Source organism: Marmota marmota, unplaced genomic scaffold (assembly GCF_001458135.2).
Source record: "Marmota marmota marmota unplaced genomic scaffold, marMar, whole genome shotgun sequence".
In the NCBI taxonomy this organism is placed as follows: Eukaryota; Metazoa; Chordata; class Mammalia; order Rodentia; family Sciuridae; genus Marmota; species Marmota marmota.
This window is the reverse complement of record NW_026000174.1, coordinates 26,515,213-26,538,332: the sequence shown is the minus strand read 5'-3', so window position 1 is coordinate 26,538,332 and position 23,120 is coordinate 26,515,213. Positions and strand designations below refer to the sequence as shown.

Here is a 23,120-nt window from a genome sequence, read left to right as displayed (position 1 = left end):
TGGAGTAAACAAATAGACAAAGAATAAAATATTTCGTTCATTCTTTATTTTTAAAGACTCCAATTAGGTGCAATTCCTGCATTTAAAAAAAGCTACATACATTGCTGTTTTGTGGTTAATTCAATTCTGTTTATCTCATTCTCCTCTTCTTCGCAGCTGGAAGACCATTTGGCAGGAATACTGCAGAAAATTCAAATGCAAATAGAAATATTAAGCTAAATTATCTTTTAATACTGCCTTAGATTGATGACATATGCAAAAGAAAAAAATCAGATATTTAAAATGGAAAATTAAAATGTGGAAAAAAAATAAGAGAATTAACTGTAAAACATTATAAACCAGGAGTTGGCAAAAGTTTCTGTAAAGGGCCAAGTAGTACATATTTTCAGTTTTGTGGGCCATTACTCAGTAGCAACTTCTCGACTCTGCTACTATAGCACAAAAGCAGCTGCTATTGGTTTGAAAATGGTTTGTCCCCACCAAAGCTCATGCTGGAGTTTAATCCTCATTGTGAGTTATTAAGAGGGTGGAACCTAATAAAGTGATATGGATTAGAGCATCAGGGTAGAACTCCCATGACTGAATACTGGAGGCTTTGCAAGGAAAGAGAGGATACAGATACAGTCACACACACACACACTATCTCATTGCCATGTGATGCCCTGCACTGCCTTAAGACTTAAAGAGGCCATCACCAGAAGCAGCCCCTTGAATCTCCAGATCTGTAAGCTAAATAAACTACTACATCTTCTTCTTCTTCAATAAAGTGACCCAGCCTCAGGTATGTCATTGTGGTAAATAAAAATGGACTAATATTTATTAGTTTATCATTGTAGCCACAGACAATAAATAAATGCTCATGGCCATGTTCCAATAAAATGGAAAAAAAGTTTGCCAATTTCTTTATTTTTTATATATATATTTTTTAGTTGTAGACAGACACAGTACGTTTGTTTAATTTATTTATTTTTAATGTGGTGCTGAGGATTAAACCCAGTGCCTCCCATATGCCAGGCAAGCGCTCTACCATTGAGCCACAACCCCAGCCCTTGCCAATTCCTTTTTTTTTTTTTTAAAAAGATGTTGATGGATCTTTATTTCATTCATTTATTTAAATGTGGTGCTGAGAATCGAGCCCAGGGCCTCACACATGCCAGGCAAGCACTCTACCACTGAGCCACAACTCCAACCCCGCCAATTCCTTTTTTAAACACTATTTCACAAACTTTCAGAAAAAAATAAAGTATAAAGTAGAAAACATCAATGGAAAAGCAGTATGGTCTAAAAATACAATGTCTAAGATTTCACTACTTTGATCTATAAAGAGGGTCTCACATGTAAGGACACAATCAAACAAGGAGAATAGCATGTGAGAACAATGGCAAAGACTGGAGCTGCAGGGAACAAAGATGGCCAGTAAAGAATGCCAAAGAGGCAAGGAAGAATTTACCTACTGGTTTAGTTTCCCTATAAGATTAGAGGCGGCACAGCCCTGCTGACATCTTGATTTCCTACCTATGGCCTTCAGAACCTTGAGACAATAAATTTCTGTTGTCTTAAGGAGCCAAGTTTATGAAAATGTATGGCAGCCCTAGGAAAACTAAGAAGACAAATATCACAGTAACTACAATAAAGTATAGTCCAAAAGGCCTTCAAAAAGATGGTGCATTTGCTTTCATGTCATAATACATTATGGATCCATTCCAATACACATGAAGAAAGCTGCAATTACAAAAATATACTCAATTCAACACTTATGGACAGAATGGCTTTTTCAAGATGGGTATAGGAAAGATAGAAAAGTTTCACATGCCAAAGAAAAAAGATCAAAAGAAGGTAAATGTTCAGATTGCAGAACAAATCACTGAAATCTACGGACCTGCACCCATTGCATCTTTCTGTTCCTTGTCAAATTTCGGTATATGGTAGCAGTTTCGGGAAAATTAGTATTCTAATTATTACTATATAATAAAAATCATTCTAAAACTGTCCTACAACAACACAGTCATTTAATTCTCTAACAATTTTTGCAGATCAAGGATTTGGAAAAAGGAGCTAGGGTTGTGGCTCAGTGGCAGAGCGCTTGCCTAGCATGTGTGAGGCACTGGTTTTGATTCTCAGCACCGCATATAAATAAATAGAGGTCCATTGACAACGAAAAAAAAATTAAAAAAAAAAAAAAGAATTTGGAAAGGGGTCCACTAAGCAATTCTGGCTGAACAGTTCTAACACTCCAGCCTCTTCACATCTCCCAATGAGGCAGTTTGGGTTTCCTAATAAAGAATTATAATTTCAGGCTAGTCAGACTGCATACAAAACTGCTAATGGCTTAAAGACCCTAGTGAGCTAGATAGAAACTCTCTAACCTTTTCCGGCCTAGCCCAGGAAGTCACAGTATAACTTCCATCACATGCTGTTGACTATACAGATGGTGCAGAAACAGAAATGTAAATAAAGCTCATCAGGACATGCAAGCACCCTAATAGTTTTAAACATTAGAATTATACCCACAAATTGTAGTCCTGGCTGAGACTAGTTTAGTCAGGGTTTTTTTTGTTTGTTTGTTTGTTTGTTTTGTTTTGGTGTTTTTGCAGTTCAGTGTGTAAAAAATACAAATGTAGAGGATAGAACTCTAATACCTTTGAATTCTGGGAACCAGTATTCACACTCACTGTAGGACTGCTATCACTGTCATCTACCTTTAAAACAGCACATTTAGGGTTGGGGATGTAGCTTAGTGGTAAAGCCCTTGCCTAGTATGTATTGAGGCCCTGGGTCAGATCCCCAGTGTTGGGGGCAGGGGCGGACCGCAGGTAGGTTGGACACCACTGTAGCTTTTGCCAGTGACTCCTATGCCACAATGCAATACCCCATAGTCACCATAGTCATATGCTCTCCCACAATGCAAATTAATGCTGGCACCCCCAAAACCAAAAGATTGTGAACTCGATGCGAAAGGGACTTATAATCCTCATGGCTCCATGAAGAAGACAGGAAACTGTCAGCAGTACCTCTCCTGCATTCTTCCAGGGGTCTGGAGAATAATCAGCAGTCTCAGGGACCTTTCCTCAGTAGCCAGATATGTCAAAGGACAAAATTGCAAAAATTTAGTTTAACAATCTTTTTTTTTTAATTGTAGTTGAACACAATACCTTATTTTATTTATTTATTTTTATGTGGTACTGAGGATCGAACCCCGTGCCTCGCATGTGCTAGGTGAGCGCTCTACCACTGAGCCACAACCCCAGTCCCTAGTTTAACAATCTTAGTTGGTTTTATTTTCTATTCTACAATGAAACTTTATTCTATAAAACAGAATGAGCTAAGCAGATGTTGAACAGAAAAAAAGCTAAAGAAAGCAGAAATAAACAAAAACAGAAAATAAGATTGATCATTTTGAAGTTATTTTCCTTGTTAAGTGACAACAGGTAAACAGACTACTATTTACTGATTGGTTAACATCAGGTACTTCAGGTTACCTTTTTTTGTATTACAAATTAAGGCAGAGGGAACTTTACTATCATACCAATTGAAACTAGCCTATTTGGAAAATTTGCTGCTACTGCTCTATTTCTGATTTCTCAGAAAGTCAGACAAATAGCTTAGTTTCAGTTTGGTGATGTGAAAGTTTTACATGAGTGATTCCATTTTGATTTTTAGCCTGGTATGTTAGGGCCTAGTATAGGACTTCAGTTCAAACAATGGCTTCTTTTATTTATATGTAACAGATAATACTAGGATACAACAAAGAGTTATTCCTCAACATACATATATGTATGTGTGTGTATGTGTGTGTGTGTGTTTATGTATGTATGTATGTGTGTGTATGTATATATATATACATACATACACACACATACATACATTTTAGTTGTAGATGGACACATACCTTTATTTGTTTTATTTTTATGTGGTGCCAGGGATGGAACCCAGTGCCTCACGCATGCTAAGCAAGTGCTCTACTACTGAGCCACAACCCCGGCCCCCCCTCAACATATATTTTTAGCCAATCAAAACTTTTAAAAATATGGTTCATGGACCTCCTACTTTCAAATATTTTGTCTACTAAATAATCTCATTTATTGAATAATACTTTCACTTTCCCACTTTTGATTAACTGTGAACTTTAATCATTAGTTACCACTTGAAGGTGATATGCTTCTATCCAAAAGCAAGAAAATTCATTTTAGTTATACTATGAAGAAGCCTCTAGGTAAGTATGTACTTGAAGATTTTCTATAACTCCCATCTGAAAGCATAGTGAGAACAAATGGTCTAGATGGCCTAGTCAGTATTTTTCTACTATATCTTGGTTACTCTAGAATCTTTTTCTTTAATGACAAATAAAATTATATATATCATATACAACATGATGTTTTGAAACATATATATACATTATGAATGGAATCTTTAGTGTTTTAAGACTCAACATAAATGAAAACTTCATCTGAAAATAAGTTATATATGCAACAAATAAAAATCCAAAGCATAAACTCAAAGTATATAAACTTTTATTTTAGTCAAGCTACTAAGAATAGCGAGTCCTTTTTCAAAAATTAAGGCTTATCGGGCATTTTTCCACAAACAAAAGAACAGCTCTAACATCTTTGTTAACATTTCTTTTTTCAATAAAAGATGCTAGTGTCCAACTCTGTTGTAAGCATCCATTGAAGTAAATATAATGGCTACTCTGTTTGCCTACAAAGGCCTTGATATAGCAATATTTAACTCTGTGTCCTATTTTTCCCAATGTGTAAGGTATTTTTTTTTTTTTTGGAAGTAAGAAATTGCAATAGGTTTATTAGTGCTTAGGTCATTAAACAACTATTTTATATACAGATGTTGCTACTTAACCATGGCACTTTCACAAGAACTAAAATGCTTCTAGGATTTTATTTTATGCTGAAAATTTCTAGACATTGAAGAAAATCAACACAAGAGTGATGTAAAAACCAAATACAAAGACTTCTTAAAAAGTCAAATTCTACTACCAAGAGGAAATGTCAATTCTATGGCATTAAAATTACCTGCTGACCAGAAAACTTAAAACTTGTCAGTAATATTGTTTCTTGGTTCTAAGCTCAAGGCCTGTACCATTAGGAAATTTCCCTAGGGTAAAGCCTGTTAAAAGAAAGGCTCTGTTCTTCTTTATACATAGTTTGCAATATGAAACAATAAATAGAAATACCAAAATTTAAAAAATGTAAATAGTTCTAGCAATTAGTTATTGAGACTAAGGAGGAAGTATCTCATTTCATTGTTTGGAAAAACATGTATTTAACTGCATTCTAGGAGGAAGATAATCATTAAACAGGTATTTGCTGTAAGTCACATATGATTCTTTTTTAGTAAACTATTATCCTTTATTCACTCTTTACCTTAATAAAAATGTTTTCACAAAGACAAGTTTTTATCCTAGCATTTTCAGTCTCAAAGAAATAAAACACATGATACACTAATATTTTTAAAATAGGGCTTTTCAAATTTTGCCAACACGGAAGAAACTGAAATATTCTGTTTGGCTTAAAAATTCATAAAAGTTGTGCTGTGTCTATAGTATAGCTGAGGATTAATATAAAAATATTTCAAATTACTGAGTAAAACTGACGTTACAGAAAAATGTACCATGTTTACTCTGAATGCTACATGCAGACTACAAAAAAGGTTTACCCCAAAACTGATTCTGGTAATTTACTAATTATATATCTTGTGCATCTAATTAAAATAAATCAAATACTATTTATGGATATTAATGCTTTTTAAAACAAGGTGGTAGAAATGGGTATTTTGCTGATTACAGAAGCAGTTGAGACACACACTGAGGGTCTAGGAGGGTAGTTCAGTGGTAGAGGGCTTGCCTAGCATGTGCCAGGCCCTGGGTTCAATCCCCAGCACAACAACAACAACAAAAAAGATTCAGTCTGATTATAACAAATGACTTGCAACCCTTACAAGCAGAAAAGTTGCTCTGAAGCCACTTCCTCATATGTATATTATATTTTCTTTCTATATCTCACATGCCATTTTCTTACTCTATCTTAGAATCTGTTTTCAAGGCTGAACATGAAAGAAGGTTTCAATCCTCCAAGGCAGTATCTGTGGTAAATGGGGCCAGGAAATCCTATACTTTATACCCAACCAGATTAGCAAAGTACATTAGCATATCAAAAACTACAAAATGTCCCCATGAAAGAGACCTAGGAACTCTAAACTCTGCCCTTCACAAATGTCCCAGTACAGAAGAGGAAATGATACTCATGTATTAGGATCACCATCTAGGCCTTCTAAGGTAATGACTTTCTAAAAAATGGGCCAGACCTCTCAATAGAAATTATAATATTCCTTTGATCCATAAGGCTATTTATAAATAAAATATCAAGCCAGTTATCAAGAATTGCAAAAATTAACATATTAGAATGTACCAAAGACTTCAATTTGTTCTCAACTATAAGTCTAGTTACTACAATTAAGAAAGACTAGTATGTCTACCACATATTCACACTCAAAGCTGTAATTCTATGATTTAAGAGATAATGCTATCAGTTAAGTTGTCCTTGCTTGATCATGGTTTCATATTATCATTATTCTTGCTTTTTATTGAGATTTTGTTGATTACTCTTTTTTTTAACCTTTTTTTATTTTTATGTGGTGCTGAGGATTGAACCCAGTCCCTCACATGTGCTAAGCAAGTGCTTTACCATTGAGCCACAACCCCAGGCCCTATTCTTGCTTTTTTAATTAAAAATTATCATAANATTTCTGGGGGCAGGGAAGGGGGGTGGTGGTGATGTATTTATTCCCCCCACATGCTGGAGATTAAATCCAGTGGTGCTCTACTACTGAAGTACATTCCCAGCCCTTTTCAACTTTATCTTGAGACAGAATCTTGATAAATTGCCCTGGTAGGCCTGGAACTTGTAAGCCTCCTACCTCAGCCTCCCGAGTAACTGGGATTACAAGTATCCATCACCACACCCAGTCATTGTTCACTTTTGTATCATGTATTCTACTTATTGTTAATTCAGGATGGATAATTGTCATGATATAAAGTACCATACACCTACTCCAAAATCTTTTGTAAAATCATTCCTACTTATTTATTAAACCAGCTTGTTCTCCTACATGAATCCAATTAAGAATTAGTCTAATTTTTAAAAATTACACAATTGTATGATAAACTTCATGATTTTATCACTCCTATTAAAAAATAATCATTTGTAAAAGGTGAGCATAACACATGATAATTTAGTTGAATTTTAACAGTATGTTCTCTACCCTTATATTAAAGAATGAATTATTAAACCAGGATCTACAGATCCCGAGGATACTTGAATGGGCTTTAGGAGTTTTAGTAAGTCCTTAAATTTACAAGAAAATTAAGTGTGTATGTACATTTTTCTAAAGAGATAGGACAGGGCCTTGAGAGAATGTTCAGAGAGGATTTTAAACTTTAAGAATTGCTTAATATACTTTAATATTTTTCAGGGCGTGGTGGCACATGCCTGTAATCCCAGCAGGTAGGGAAGGTGAGGCAGGAGGATCTCAAATTCAAAGCCAACCTCAGCAACTTAGTGAGGCCCTGAGCAATACAGTGAGACTCTGTTTCCAAATAAAAAATAAAAAGGGCTGAGGATGTGGCTCAGAGGTTAAGGGCCCTTGCGTTCAATCCTCACTACCAAAAAAACAAAATTTACTCTCAATCAGAACACCTCATAATTATCATGGTATGAATTCCCTAAACACAAGGATAGCTCATGAAATTCCAACATTTCTAAGAATTCCACGGAATGTAAAAATGATCTATAATAGATATTTCAAAATAATCTTAAAATTGTTAAATGGTTAATATGCACACAAAGAGGCATCATTTTCTCAAAGGGGCTTATATATGAATGTTGATATGCACACTCACAAACATTCTAGCCAAAGAGGATTCATAGCACTTGCTCTACAACAGAGCTAAACAGCAAAAGCGGGATTGGGATTATGGCTTAGTGGTAGAGCGCTTTCCTAGCATGTGTGAGCACTGGGTTCGATTCTCAGCACCACATACAAATAAATAAATAAAATAAAAAATTTCATCAACAACTAATAGAAATATTTTAAAAAACAGTAAAAGCAGTACAGTTTTCATAAAAGGTACGATATCTAAAACATCCATGTTTTTAATTAGAAAGAGGGCACAATGCTTGTTCAACCACAGCTGGCTTAAAAGTTCCCCACCTGTCTTCCATTTAAAGGATGAGGAAACTAAAGACCAAAGAGGGGAAGTGACTTGCCTACAGTATACAGCAAGTTGCTAACCAAAACTGAAACTTAAATCTGCTGATTCACTGTCTAATATAAAATATCTACATCACAACACTTTTTCTACAGCACACTATTAAAGAGAATGAGTTATTTTGTCGTGCAATTTTACTACATACTTCAATTTTATATTATACCATATTTTAAAAGAATGTAATAATAGGGGGCTGCGGATGTGGTTCAAACAGTAGTGCGCTTGTCTGGCACGCGTGCGGCCCGGGTTCGATCCTCAGCACCACATACAAAGATGTTGTGTCCGCCGAAAAACTAAAAAATAAATATTAAAAAAAAATTCTCTCTCTCTCTCTTTGGAAAAAAATAAATAAAAGAATGTGATAGGATAAGTAAAGGGAGACTGGGTAGAAAATGAACAAATTGGTAAGATGGTTAAGAATGAAAACTACAGACATCTACCATACTTCCTCAATTTTGAGACTTTAAGACCATTTAATAAACATTTTAATATAAAGACAAAGTAAAATACATCTTCATTTTGAAAAAATATCAGAATGTGAAAACATACATCTCTAAAGCAAGAAAATGTAATATAATGTATCCTATAAGACACATCAATAGCACTCTCATTTGAGGCAGTACTACAAGGCACAAACACTTGGAGCAAGAAGTCCCATTTTCTCTAGGGTAACAGTTATTAAATACCTATGATTATGTGGCTCTCTGCCCCAATTATAGTTACTAACATAAATAAGTCCTTCTTGTTATTTGTCTCACGCTAGAGTTTTGGAGACAAAGTTTGAATCCCAGATCTGCTACTTAGCTCTCCAGCCTCTGGAGAATTACCAACTTCTCTGAACTTCCTTCTCCTCATCTGTGAAATAGTACACATACATGAAAGAATTGAGAATTATGTTATTTATTTAAGGAATATAATACAGCGCCTAAATAAAATAGGAATCACATTTAGTTTTCTCCTATAATCCCCATGGGCCAAATAAAATTAAACACTAAACTGATTTATAAGACTCCTCCCTCTTCATTTAATCAATCTGTACTGATTCTAGGACAAATCCTACTAGTTGCTTGGGAATAATTCCTTGGTTAAAAAAAAAAAAAAGCTTTTTAAAAAATATATTTATCTTCTTCCTTCAAATTGGGAAAACAATGATGAATTTTTAACTGTTTAAGTCAATCAGTTAAATGTAAATTCAGTACTTTCATACTGCCTTACTGAACTGAAACTCTAGGCCCAAGACAAACCCACCAAGAGAGGAACTACAGAATCAATGTGAGAGACCAAGGAAGGATATGAATACCAAAAGAAACTGTTAAGATGGTTCAATTCTATGAGTGGTTTGTTTTCTTTTAACCTTAAATTCATTTATTTACCTCTAAGAAACAAATGTTTAGGAATTCAAGACCATACCTCTAGGAGTACTTTGCTAACCCGATCTCTCAAATTAAGTAAATGCCTTCTTCTAGTAGGTAGAGTTTCAATTCCCACCAGCAATAATTCAGTTATTTCCAAGATGGGAACAGCCTACCAAAGTGGCTTATATGGAGTAGGTACTGAAATAAGACCTTCTTTTCTCTCACTCCAAGTTCAGACCTACATACTACATATTCCCTATTAGCTCATTTCTATTGAATGGTTTTTATGCCCCCCCCCGCCCCATTATCATTTTTTTAAATTTGGAACTACACCAAAGTATAAGCATTTTTAAACCATTCAAGATCTTTTTAGCAAAAGATTAAAGTAATACAAGGGGACCTACCATCATCTTTCCTATGGATTTGATCAGAACTATGATCATGCCAAATATTTAAATTTGGCACTAAGCATGATTACCTGCCCATATTTTAATACCTTCATCCTGACTAAATTTACTTTTCTTTTTTTCCTTATTTAACTCAGTAGTTTCTTATCATTGCTCCTCCAAGTCTTTCAGTTAGATATTTTGTTGCTGAACACTTCCTTCTTTCTTAGGTTTCTATCAATAGCATATTCCTTGGTATCTACAAAAATCTCTCCAAGTAATCTTTTAATTTCTTCACTGGATCTTTTTCTATAACAATCTCTTAAAAAAAAATGGCTCAAGCCAAACCCTTGAATTTTCTTGTCCACTAGGAATCTTGTGCACGTAGTATAGTGCCTGGCATCAATGCTCAATTAACATTGCCATTTATTAGCTGTGTGACCTTAGGCAAGTTAAATCTCTCTGAACCTCAGGCTCCCCCACCTATAATTTTTAGATAATCCAAATATGATACTTAGAAAGCTCAAAACCAAGCACTTTTTACTATCAATATAATCTACTATAAAACTCAAAAATGTTTCTAAGTATATGTGATTGACTATCAAACTTACCTCTCAATAATCCAACTTATTTTTACTACATTCGCTTATCAAAAAAAATTTTTGTGCACTTTCCTTTATTGCCAATCTTTAATCCATCAACTGTTCAAATTATCTCCTAGACACCACACAGAACCATCATTTATCAACTAAGCTACAACAAGAGGCTTGATTCCCACACCCTTAAATGTTCATTCAACATATTCAATTATCCTTAAAAAACATTTTTAATTTGTGATTCTTTTCCATAGTTGCTCATACTATGTCCAAACTGGACTGCCATTACTGGGTCTTCTATTAACTCATATCCTAACTAATACTTCAAGTGATGACTAAAAACTCACATTTTTCAGAAACCTTCCCTGATTAACTCCACACCACTAGGATTACTTCTCTGCTCCAAATGGCCTCAACACTTAAGTATTTTGTTACACTAAGGGTAAAATGTGGTCATAGTTAATAGTGTTACCAAAAAATAACTTCCACAAAAATTATTTCTGCATCCCAAAGAATGATCCATTAGTTACAATGCTTCCCTGATCTGGTAAACAAAGAAACACCCCATACAACAACTGCTCTCTTTGGATTTTGTCCTTGACACTGTAACTCTTTCATGATCCTTTGTCCCATCCTCAAACAAAAATTATTCCTCTCATTTAAATCCACTGGATAGGGCTGGGGTTGGGGCTCAGTGGTAGAGTGCTTGCCTAGCATGTGAGAGGCACTGGGTTTGATTATCAGCACCACATATGAATAAGTAAATGAAATAAAGATCCATCAACAACTAATAAAAATATATTAAATAAATACATAAATAAATCCATTGGATATGTATGTGGTAGTGGGCCACCTTTGTTCACACTACCTCTTCTCTGGCCCCAACCTCTGTCCACACACCACAAATAAACACCCCCAAAATTTCAAACAGAAAGGCAGTAATAGTGATATACATAAATTATGTCTTTCTTTTCTGAAAAGAATTTTGAACTTACTTAGCTATAAAACTTTTCAAGTTGAAACTTCCCAGAAAGCATAACACATCTTCAAATTTCACTACATTTTCAAAAAGGATGATCCTGTAAAAATAACCGGGCTGTACTTACACATTAATTATTGTGTTACTGTAAGAGGTCTTGCATCACTTTAATGCTGTATTACACATGCCCAAAAATACAACTGAGAAACTCCCCTCTAGGGCAGATATTCCCAGAGTATTTTCTGATGTTGCCTTTAAACTAACACATTTGACTTTTTTTTAATGTAAAGAATTAAGTATCTCCTCACAGCTGTCCACTCAAAAGCAAACAATATTTGTGCCCATTACTTTGGAGAAGATAAGTTTGTACGCTGCTGAAGTAAAACAATTAGTTGGACTGTCAGTGAGAGTGGCAAGTAGGGCGCGGAGGCAGAAAGAAGGATTAGCAACCTCAAAAGTGAGTTAACACGTCGGTATTCAGTCTCCAGTGTATAGTGAATCAATCAGTGGACCTGGCTCCTTCCGTCTTTCCAGACTGTTCTTGCTCAACTATTCATAAAAGATTCACAGCCTTCAGCTACCTCACATAATTCTACCTCTCGAGCTACCTGTGTACTTTCAAACAGGCCAAATAACGCCTCGTCAAACATCCTCCATTCACATCTCACCTAAAGCCTCCCCGCTCAGTCACCTTCCGGCTTCAAAGATGCATTGCTTACTCGAGATCCACGTGTCCCCATTTGTCCAGAGACCTCAACCTTCAAAACCCAAACCTTTCGCTCCCAGCTGATTTCCCCTAACCCCTGTCGCTGCCTTCTTCCAAGAGGCCAACCACGCTTCCCAGTCCCACGCTTTCTCCCCGGACACCCTTTCCTAAGCATCACCCGCTTCCCATCACTTTCTTCCTCTCCAGACCCCAAATCCTTCAATCACAGGCCTCCTTTTGCCGCCACGCTCTCTCGAGCACTCGAGCCCGCTCCCCCGTTAACTACCCGCCCCACCTTCGCCATCTCTACGCGGCCTCCCACCCCAGGCGGCGCCCCCGGCTCCGCGGCTGCCAACCAGGCCCTTTCCTACACCCNAGATGGTCTTGCGGCCGCCGCTTGCCCGCCCGCTTGCCGCCGCGCTCTCCTCACTCGCGTTTTCCACCGCCCCCGACCGGCTGCTGAAGAGCGGACAGACAGCGGCACGCCCATTGGCTGCGGCCCACACTCGCGTCACGAGCCCCGACCGCACCTCGGGATGTGACTGGATGGCGCGGCGCCCCTTTTCCACGTCTGCTCTCGATTGGCTCTCGCGCACACCCTTACTGCACTCCCTCCTCCCCCGGCTCAGCCCTCCACCCCTCACCAGGTTTCCATCCGGGCGGGAGGGGGCCGGGAGCAAACGCCAGTGGGACGCGAACGGCCAATCGGGGCGCTGCGAGAGGACCCGGAGGTGGGCGCCGCGGCGGCCGGCCGGCGGGGAGAAGCTAAGCCAATGGGCGCGCGCCCTACATCCCAGGCTCGGCAGCGCCTCCTGGCAGCTAGCGTCTGTGCGGGTAGCACCCAGGGCCACGCCCGGCTGCTGGTGGCGCGGGAGGGTTGCCCACGCGAAAAGCGAAGAGCACGCGGGGAAGCCTGCGCGGGAGGCTGTGGGCAGCCATTGTAGCGTGCTCCAGCTCTGCTTACACGGAGTCTGCCGTGCTTTTTGGTGGGTGCTGAGGGTGAGGGAATATCTTAACTACCATCTGGGTTTGGGTCCGTGAGAGCGAAACCTTCGCTCTGTGGACCCCTGAATCTGCATGGTGCCCAGTTAAGGAGAGCGTCGCCCAGCCCCACCGTACTGTAGGTCAAAACATTCCACCTACTACTTTCTCCAAGATCCTGCCGTACAGAATTTAGGTTTGATGAGAAAAGTTGGAATAAAGGTTATCTCTGAGGAGTAGGGACTTGTTTGGTGGAAAAGGGCAAGAAGGAATCTAGTAGGTGTTGGAAAAGTTCTTTTTTTTTTTTTTTAATCTGGGTAGTAGTTACTGGGGTGTGTGCATGTGTAGAGATTAATCGACCTGTACACTTAAAGGTTAGTGCACTCTACGCACTATGTTGAGATATAATTCACTTCTTAAAATAATGAAGGGATCATCAGAATTACTCCGTAGTAAACAATCCCCACTAGGAGTTAGCTGTCAATTAAAAGCCACAAACCAAAAAAAAAAAAAAAAAAGCATTTGTGTGAAGTAAAAATGAGTTAAAGCTCCTGACACAGTGAATAGCACACATTGGTTAAAACTTTAAGGATGGGCCAGATGTCGATTTTTTTTTAGGGCTTCAGAGCTTGTTTCAGTGCCTGGTGCTGTTAGTAACACAAAGACACTCAAAAGTACTGTACCCAGTTGAAAACTACAAAAGTTTACTAAGCTGCCTTCTCTCTGTGGCCTACCTAAACTCTAAGCCCAGGAACAAAGTTGAAAAACTTGAAACCATGGTTTCTACATCCAAAGACTCACAGTCTAACACCATTTCTGGAAGGAATCACAGAACACAAATCTAACACAGTTGCTTACCTTCAGGGAGTATGCATTCTATCTGCTATGTTAGGCAAGACCAGAGAGAGGGCCTAGAACCCACTGAGTCCAGTACCCAAATTCTGAAATAGCCAGGGTCAGGTGAAACATTTCCTAAAGTGGATCTTTCCCCAAAACAAACAAAAACTCGGGGCCATGCCAGGCAGAGTGGCATGCACCTGTATCCACAGTTACCCAGGAGACTGGCCTAAGGAGTTGGAGGCCAGCCTGGGCAACATAGCAAGACCTCATCTCAAAAAAAACAAACAAAAACTAGGCTAAATTCTTGACTCTAAAAGGACAATCAGAATAAAATATAGATAACAGTATTTAATTCTTTAGTCATTAATTTGTTCAATTCAGATAAATGTCTTCATTTAAAGTACTCGTTTCTAAAGTAGGCATGCAAAGCTGGATATGTCAGTTTTTTTCCACAGAGCATTGAATGTTTTGAGACAATTCCAATATAATTCAGGGTGAGAGACTACGTAGAGAATCTAACCCAGCTTAGGGAATTTTAGAAGCATATTCTTAGAAGACATGGAGTTATGTTAACCACTGCTAAGGTTTATCAACATATGCAATTAGACACTATTGCCAGAAAATACTTCATAAATTATTTGTTAATGAAAACAACTTAATCTTTAAGAACTATCTGGGGGCTGAGGATGTGGTTCAAGCGGTGACGTGCTCACCTGACATGCGCGGGGTGCTGGGTTCGATCCACAGCACCACATAAAAATAAAAAATAAAGATGTTGTGTCCACCGAAAACTAAAAAATATTTAAAAATTCTTCCTCTCTCTCTCTCTCTCTCAAAAAAAAGAAATATCTGTATATAAGTGCAAAAATTAATACTTAGTTCTGAGGAAAACATGGAGTTACTTAAGTAGTTGCTTAATGACTACATTTTGACTTTTAAAAATAGCTTTAGAATTGAAAATATATAGGCATCTTATTTGATTCAAGTCAGTGTGCATGTAGTAGGTACCTCCAGCAGAGACTCCACAGATAGGCAGATAGCTTTCTGGAGGAAGACAAAAGAAAGGATCACTCTCCAAGATTGTATAAACCCATGAGTAGAATATGTTATTTGGCCTGAATCCCTATAGTGAACTATTATTCTTAAATAAATTTTAAAAATTCATATAGCTACAACAAATGAGCAATTAATAGTCTTTACAAAGGCAATGAAGGATTTGGCCCCAGAGTTTTCCCTAGAAAATGTAGTAACACTGCTGTAGTGTGAATTTGGATTGTCCCACTAAAGACTTGGTCCTCATCCTAGCTGTTTTGAAAAGTGGTGTGACCTTTAAGTGGTGGGCCCTAGTGGGAGTGGTTATTGGGGACCACATGCCCTCCCTCCCAAGTGGATTGTGGAACATCAATCTCTTCCTCTCTGTTTGCTTCTCAGCCCTGGGAAGAGAGTGGCTTGCTCCACCATATTCTTCCTCCCAAGGTATGTTGTCATACTACAGGGCCAAAAGGAATGGGTTCACCTGACCATGAACTGAAACCTCCAAAACTGTGAGCCAAAGTAAATCGTTTCTCCTTTTAAGGTGATTATCTCAAGTATTTGTTACAGTAAATAGAAAGCTAATTAACCCAAACACCAAAAAATGTAATCATTCATCCCATGGTTTTCCCTATCTTTCTTCAACAAGAGCTTGGAAAATTAGGCTGCTGAATATTAGATTCAACTGCATTATAATTTTATTGAAATATAGAACAGCTGTACATGCTTTTAATCCAGGTTATAGAAACTGTACTGCAAATGTTTTTCTTATGGCAAGTATCATTTTCTAACTTACGATATATTTTTCTGTCAGTGTTATATTAAACATAGTTCTGGTGAGTTCTTCATTGTATTCCCCACAAAAACCTTTTGCAAGTACTCATCTATTCATCTGCATTTTTTGGGAGAGGAAATTGAGGTTCAATGAGACAAGTCACATGACAAAGTCACACAGCTATCAGGTAACAGAAGTGGGATTGAAATGTAAGTCTATTTAATAGCGAACACCAGAATTTTTCTACTGTACTCCATTGCCACCTCCAAAACCAAATCAAATCATTATGTCGTGTCCTAATATATATTTGTATCCCCCTCAGTGAGTAGCACAGAATCTTATCTATGTCACTCATGAAATTCACCAAATTAACAATTATTTTCATCATGCTTTATCTTTACAGATTCCGTGACAATTTAAAAGTAACTGTTGCACATTAAAAATGGTTTTTTGTTTGTTTGTTTGTTTTAACAAAACTGAAGGGAATGCAGCTCTCTTTGTAGATTCAGGGGAGATCTCATCACACAATGTATCAGAGATGTTCATTCTGCTAGCAGTTTCAGGCAACTTTGCTCCAGTGAGCTAAATTCCAGTTAAGGCAGTTATTCTCTGCAACTCATGTGGTGATTTCTACCTTGACCCGCACCCAATTATGACATTTGTAATTGGTCTGCTTTATAGGCTGGTAGAAAAACCACTAACAAAAATACCCCATCAAGTTTCTAACATCTTTATTAGCACATCAATTGCCAGTCTGAGCAAGTATGCACAGGCCCCTGTGGCTACATTTCCACATCTCTGAAGAAAGAGTGAAACCCAGTATCTGTCTTGGGTGTTTCAGAGATCTGTGGAATGTGTTTGGGTTTTCATGTGGAAGTAAGTGATCTGACATCCTACAGGCTTAATCTAAGTGGAACATTTCCTGACTCTTTTATAGTACTCTTTGTCTGACCATTTACTTTCTTATTCTCACCTGTTTTTTTTTTTTTTTCTAGATCTTGTTTGTTGATATAGGTGTCCTGGAGTTACCTAGCTCACTGATCTTAAGAGGAAAAGAGTTACAGCATTTGTATCTTTTCTTTAGATACCATCTGTCAATTTACCAGTCGTTATTGTGAAAATCAGAAACTATCTTGCTGCCCAATTTCTTTTCACATTTCATCAGATGGTCATTGTTTTTTGTTTTGTTTTTGTTTGTTTGTTTTGTTTTGTTTTTTCCCCACTTTTTGCGGTGGCATTGTCATCATTTGGACCTCATTTGGGGATAGTGGTAATTGAATATAGAACCCTGAGACCTGAGAATTCTTTTCTTTTTATTTCTTAAGGATTTACTCCCTTTGTATATGAGTCAGAACAGAGCTGCTGCACATACCCCAAAATGAGAATCACTAGTTTGCCATGTTTATTCTGTTATAACATGTCCAAGGTGTAAGCCACAGACTCCAAAGCACCTATTTCCTCTTCTTGGAGTGGTGCTTCTAGAGAACAGTGCCTGAAGTTCTAAAGTCAGCACCAGCATACCCTGGAACTTCTAGGGTGAGGCCTCCTCCCAGACATATTTGCTAACAAAGACTCGAAGCTGAGAGAACCTCAAGCAGCCAACCACACCAACCACACCTACCACACCTATGTGTTTAAAAAAAAAAAAAAGTTAGTGTCTACAAAGGTATAACTCTTTGAGGAAATAAAATACATTTTATTTTATTGCTGATCTCTTATTATCCAGAATAGAGAACAATGTGCAGATTATAGTTTCTCCATAAGAAAGCCATTTAATTCCTCCACTTGTAGATTTTTTTTTCTACTGAAATAGGCAATAGTTGGCTTGAGAAGAATAGAGCATAGTATTAAGGATCCTGATTCTAGAACTGAACTCCTGAGTTTAGAATCTCAGTACTACCATTAACCACTTATGTGACCTTGGGCAAATGGAAATGGCAATAATTCTACCTGCTTTATAGGGTGCTATGAAGCTGTATATTTTAAAGCACTGAGAGTAATCTCTGGCACATGTTATCTAAAGAATTGTTATATTGTGTGTGGGAGGTGTTACTGGAGATTTAACCCAGGGGTACTCTACCACTTGAGCCACATCCCCAGCCCTTTTCATTTTTTGAGATAGGGTTGCTGAGGGTCTCACTAAGTTGCCCAGGCTAGCCTTGAACTTGTGAACTTCCTGCTTCAGCCTCCTAAATAGCTGAGATTACAGGCAGGCGCCATCACACCTGGTGCATTTATTAAATCTCAAGGAAAAAAAAAAGTGAAGTGCTTTCCAGAACCAATAATGTCAGTCTTTTATTTTTGTAACACACCAGACACTTTATACATATTATTTTAAACCTCAGAATAAGGTAGGTATTAATACCTCCATTTTGCTAATGAGGACATGAAAGATAGGGGAATTTGGTTAAATTGCCTAAGATCACATAATTGAGGCGTAGAGTTGGAAATTCTAACCCAATTGTCTAATTCCAAACATTTGCCTTTCTGCTGTTCCCCATTGCCTTCTAAAGTGTCTTATCTATCCATCCATTGTTCTCATGACTCTAAATGCTCTTCTACATTTATTTATAGCTACACTATTTTAGAACTGCTCTTAAGAATTTCTTTGCCCATGCCCTCTCCTTTCACAAATAAGCAGATTGACAGTATAAGAAGTTAAGCAATTCTCCCAAGGCTACCTAATTACTTAATAACTATTAAGTAGCCATTGCAGACCAGCCAACCATTTGCTGGTAAGGAAAGGAATAAACATTTATATTACTTATCACAATGTCTTTCACATAGTCCAATCAACATTAGCTCTTTTTATCACTTATTCACCTAGCTATTCATTCAACAAGTATTTATTAGGCATTTCTTACAAATCAGAAACCTGAGATTATAAAAATTAGCAACATATGATTTCCCTTGAAGCTTATACTAACTGTTCAATATGAGAGCCACTAGCCACCTGTGACTTCTGAACACTTGAAATGAGGCTGATTCAGAATTAGGTGTACTATAAGTGTGTGTGTGTGTATGTGTGTGTGTATAACAAATGATTTACTAAAAATAAATAAATAAGGTAGAAATACCTCATTAATAAAAGTCATATTACTTTCATGTTGAAATTATAGTATTTGGGAAATGTTGGTTTAAGTAAAATATGTTATCAAAGAGATTTTCATCCATTTCTTTTTTTAACCACCACCCTCAAGATGTGGTCTTGGTAAGTTGCTCAGGCTAGCCTTGGACTTGCAATCCTTCCTGCCTCAGCCTCCTGAATAGCTGGGACCACAAGCACATACTACCACATCTGACTTCTTTTTTGCTTTTTAAAATGTTGCTACTATGGCCAGGGTTGTGGCTCAGTGGTAAAGTGCTTGTCTAGCATGTGTGAAGCACTGGGTTCAATCCCTGGCACCACTTAAAAATAAAAACAAATAAAATAAAGGTATTGTGTCCATCTACAACTAAAACATATTTTTTAAAATTTTAAAATGTGGCTACTAGATAAGTTTAAATTTTATGTGGCTTTTATTATGTTTCTATTGGACAACATTGGTCAATGGTAAAAGAGGAGAAATGATGAAATGTGTTACAAGTAGTCAGTAGAAAGCTCTGTGGGCGCATAGAGGAGGAGCTATATAGGGGATTCTAGGAAGGCTTCAGAAATTGTAATATTTGACTTGAATATCAATGGATGAATAAGAATGTTATCAGATGAGTATTTCCTAGGCAGAAGTTGAACATGCAGAATGTTCCATAAACATGAAGAGTACACAACTAGTTAAAATGTAATAGATAGCTTAGTTTTTCTTCAAGAGCAAGGTAAAGACAAATGTACTTGATGAGAGTATTAACAGATGAAGTTAGAAAAAATAAATTGAAATAAGGTTATAATAAGTCATGTAAGCTATATAATATTGATATTTTTATAAGGAGAACTTGTTTTATTACCACTTTTGAAAGATAACTTTAGCAGCCATCTGAACTGAATGGAGGAAAAAGACTTGGAGTAGAAAGATGGGTAACAAGAATAGGTTTAGATGGCCATAATTTTGAGCAGTGGTAGTGACAGTGAAGAGGAACATAGAGCCACAAAAGACACCTCAGAAGTAGAACTAGTGAGAGCTGGTAAGGGAAGCAAAGTAGAGAGGGGGAATTAAGAGAGACACCAAGTGACAATTTTCTTCTATTCATTCAACAAATATTTTCTGAAGGCCTTCTTATGTACCCGGCAGTAGGGTATTAGTGCTTAATGGAGTCCTGGTGACAATGTCTTAATGTTGTGTGATTAACTATAAAACATTTACTAAGGCAATCCTAAGGAACTTAGTGAGACCCTGTCTCAAAACAAAAAATAAGAAAAAAAAAGGACTAAGAATGAAGGTCAGTGATAAAGTGCCCCTGGATTCAGTGCTCAGCACAAAAATAAATTTACTAGGGATCAGAAAAGAAAAACAAATGACCAAAACCATACTTAAATATCAATCATTAATGAAACCTTTCTTACTTCTATATCATATTCTTGAGGACTATGAAGGGTCAAAAGCCTTATACTATTGGGGGTGGGGGGAGATTTTCATCTAATTGATAGCCAGTTAAAGCAGGAATCTAGTCCTGAGGGGAGAAGTCAACTCATAGACCAATAGATATAAAGACTGATAATACAATAAGTTTAGGGAAGGATGTGAAGAAACAGGAACTCCTTTAAAAACTGCTTGTAAACTAGTACATTACATTTTGAAGAGCAATTTTGAAATATGTAATAATATTATGCCTTGCATAGTATTCAACTATTGAACTTTGGTATCTACAAATCTCGCAATGAGGTCCAGCATCCCATCACATGTGTGGGAAGGGAATTGTGACTGCTTCTAACTATTTAATTGCAGTTTTGAAAGTTTCAGTTCATGATTGATTGGCCTATCAATTTGGGCCTGTGGTAAAGCAATACATAATGGTGGGAAGCATGTGGCAAAGGAAGCTGCTCACTTCAAGGCAGTGGGGAATCAAAGGAGAGGGGAAGAGGAGGGCCAGAATAACATATTCCCTTTATGGACACACTCCCAATGACCTTACTTCCTTTCACTAAGCTGTAGTGGTAAAGCTTCCACCACCTCCCAATAGCACCATGGGTTAGGGACCAATCCTTTAGCACACAGGCTTTTGAGGAACATTAAGATCCAAACTATAGCACCAGCACCTTCATTCAGTTTGTATATTAGAGATCATACGAAAGCTGACAACTCTCAAATTTAAAAATCCAGGCTTTCCTCTCTCTAGCAACATGAGGATATTGAAAATATGGAAATATAAAGAAGTTAATAGATAATTTATAATAAAATAGATGAATCAAGAGATTAACAATATTTGAATATTTTATTGAAAGTTAACAGCCTAAAATGATACATTTACATCTTGAGGTACCAGAAATATTTCTTCCTTTCCTGCCATTCCCTTGAGGTGCCATTCTGCTCCCTCGCTGACAATTGAGAGTGAGCTTCCCGTAGAGCCAAGTTACTGGTATTAGTCTAAGAGAAAGCTGCATGGGAGTGGTGTTGGGCATGGAATGGTTGAGAAGAGTGGAGCAGATGGTGACTTTTACTGCTAAGGAACATCTGGCCAGAGGCTGAACCACAAGGCATGAAATTCATGAAATAAAGAAACTAAAACAAAGTTAAAGGGAACAGGGAGAGGCTTATATCAAGAAGTAGGAACCTAAACATTAGGACGGGGTGAAGGGGGTTTACCCTTTCCATTTCTTTAAAGTAAAAAGTGTATATTTACTGGAGTAATCACAAATATATATATATATATATATATATATATATATATATATATATATATATAGAATATATATGTATATAAGTACATATAAGTATATATGTGTATATATAATAAGGTTTGAAGAATGAAGAGGAAACAAATGATCAGCAACCTTAGTTTTTGTTCTGGTTTACACATCAAGATGCCCTGCATGCCTTATAGTTTATTCACTAACTCATTGGAGCTGTCAGTAGAGGTTCATGTGAGCTTTGAGTGGTGAAGTTTCCAGTTACGGTAGTTATTCAAAATTACTGACATCCAGATTAGAGTTGTGTTGCCCAGAGGAACTTGAAGTTCAAAGCAAAGCTTAGAAATTTTTAAAATAAAGTGAGAAAAGAAGAACCAATACTTGAAATAAAAATGAAAAGACAAATTTTTCATCTCTGAAAGACAAAGTGGCAATTCAGGTTACACAGGCCTTCAAATATACAATGATAAGGGAAAGCACAAGAAATGTACACAGAGATTAAAGAAAATTAGTCATTCACAATGGAGAGTAGTTCTTTTCTTTTAACATGTTAAAAACCCGGTCAAGGTGGGATTCTAGAGTCATTGTTCATTATGCTTTAATTTTTCAATAATATACCACAGCTTTTACTTAATAAAAACATTAGCAGGAAGGGAATGTCATTTTTAAAAATTTATTTGCTGTACTAGGTGTTGAACCCAGAGGCTTTCTAACTCTGAGCTACCTCCCTAGCCCTTTGTTTATTTTTTAAATTTTGAGTCAGGATTTTACTGAGTTGTCCAGACTGGCCTTGAATTTATGATTCTCCTGCCTCAGTTTCCCAAGTCACTAGGATTACAGGTATAGGCCACTACACTCAGAAGAAGTCATTTTTTAAAAAAAAAAATTACAGAAACTAGTATTCATATTCTTCAAGAAAGTAAAAAGAAATGCCAAGATATTAGAAATAGGCTTAATTGTATTTAACAAGTATGATGTTGCTGAGGGTGTCTGGAAGACCTGGCTGCTGGGAGGTGCAATAGGCTAGAACAACAGGGAATAAAAATATAAGGGAGTAGGGAGGTAGGGAGGAGTTGGAAGTCCCAGCAGATTATAGGATCTCATTCTGAGTCTTGGTGGTCTAGAAAGTTGACTTTGGACCCAAGGATGAGCAGGTTCTCAACAAAAGACTCCAAGACTAAAATTGTTTTTTCTTAGTTGTAGATGGACACAATACCTTTATTTTGTTTATTTATTTTTATGTGGTGCTGAGGATCAAACCCAGTGCATCACACGTGTGAGGCAAGAACTCTATTGCTAAGCCACAACCCCAGACCCAAAGCTAAATATTTTTAGGTTGGTACAATTGTCCTGAATGCCAGTTGATTGATTTTACAATTAAGAAATGTATCTTTCCAGGAATGGGAT

At 37.1% G+C, this 23,120-nt stretch overlaps 1 protein-coding gene across 4 annotated transcripts in view; it reads right to left on the bottom strand.

The window, feature by feature from the left end:
• The window catches only part of Far1 (fatty acyl-CoA reductase 1), a 45,156-nt gene extending 44,917 nt beyond the window's left edge, over positions 1-239 (bottom strand). Inside the window, exon 1 of one of the 4 annotated variants that reach the window (XM_048788392.1) lies at positions 101-239. In XM_048788392.1, the coding sequence (XP_048644349.1) occupies positions 101-102 (2 nt within the window). In that variant the 5' untranslated portion in view covers positions 103-239. The remainder of the gene's footprint in view (positions 1-100) is intronic. The other 3 variants (XM_015477655.2, XM_048788390.1, XM_015477654.2) reach the window with 3 other exon arrangements.
• Between the last annotated feature and the right edge of the window lie 22,881 nt (positions 240-23,120).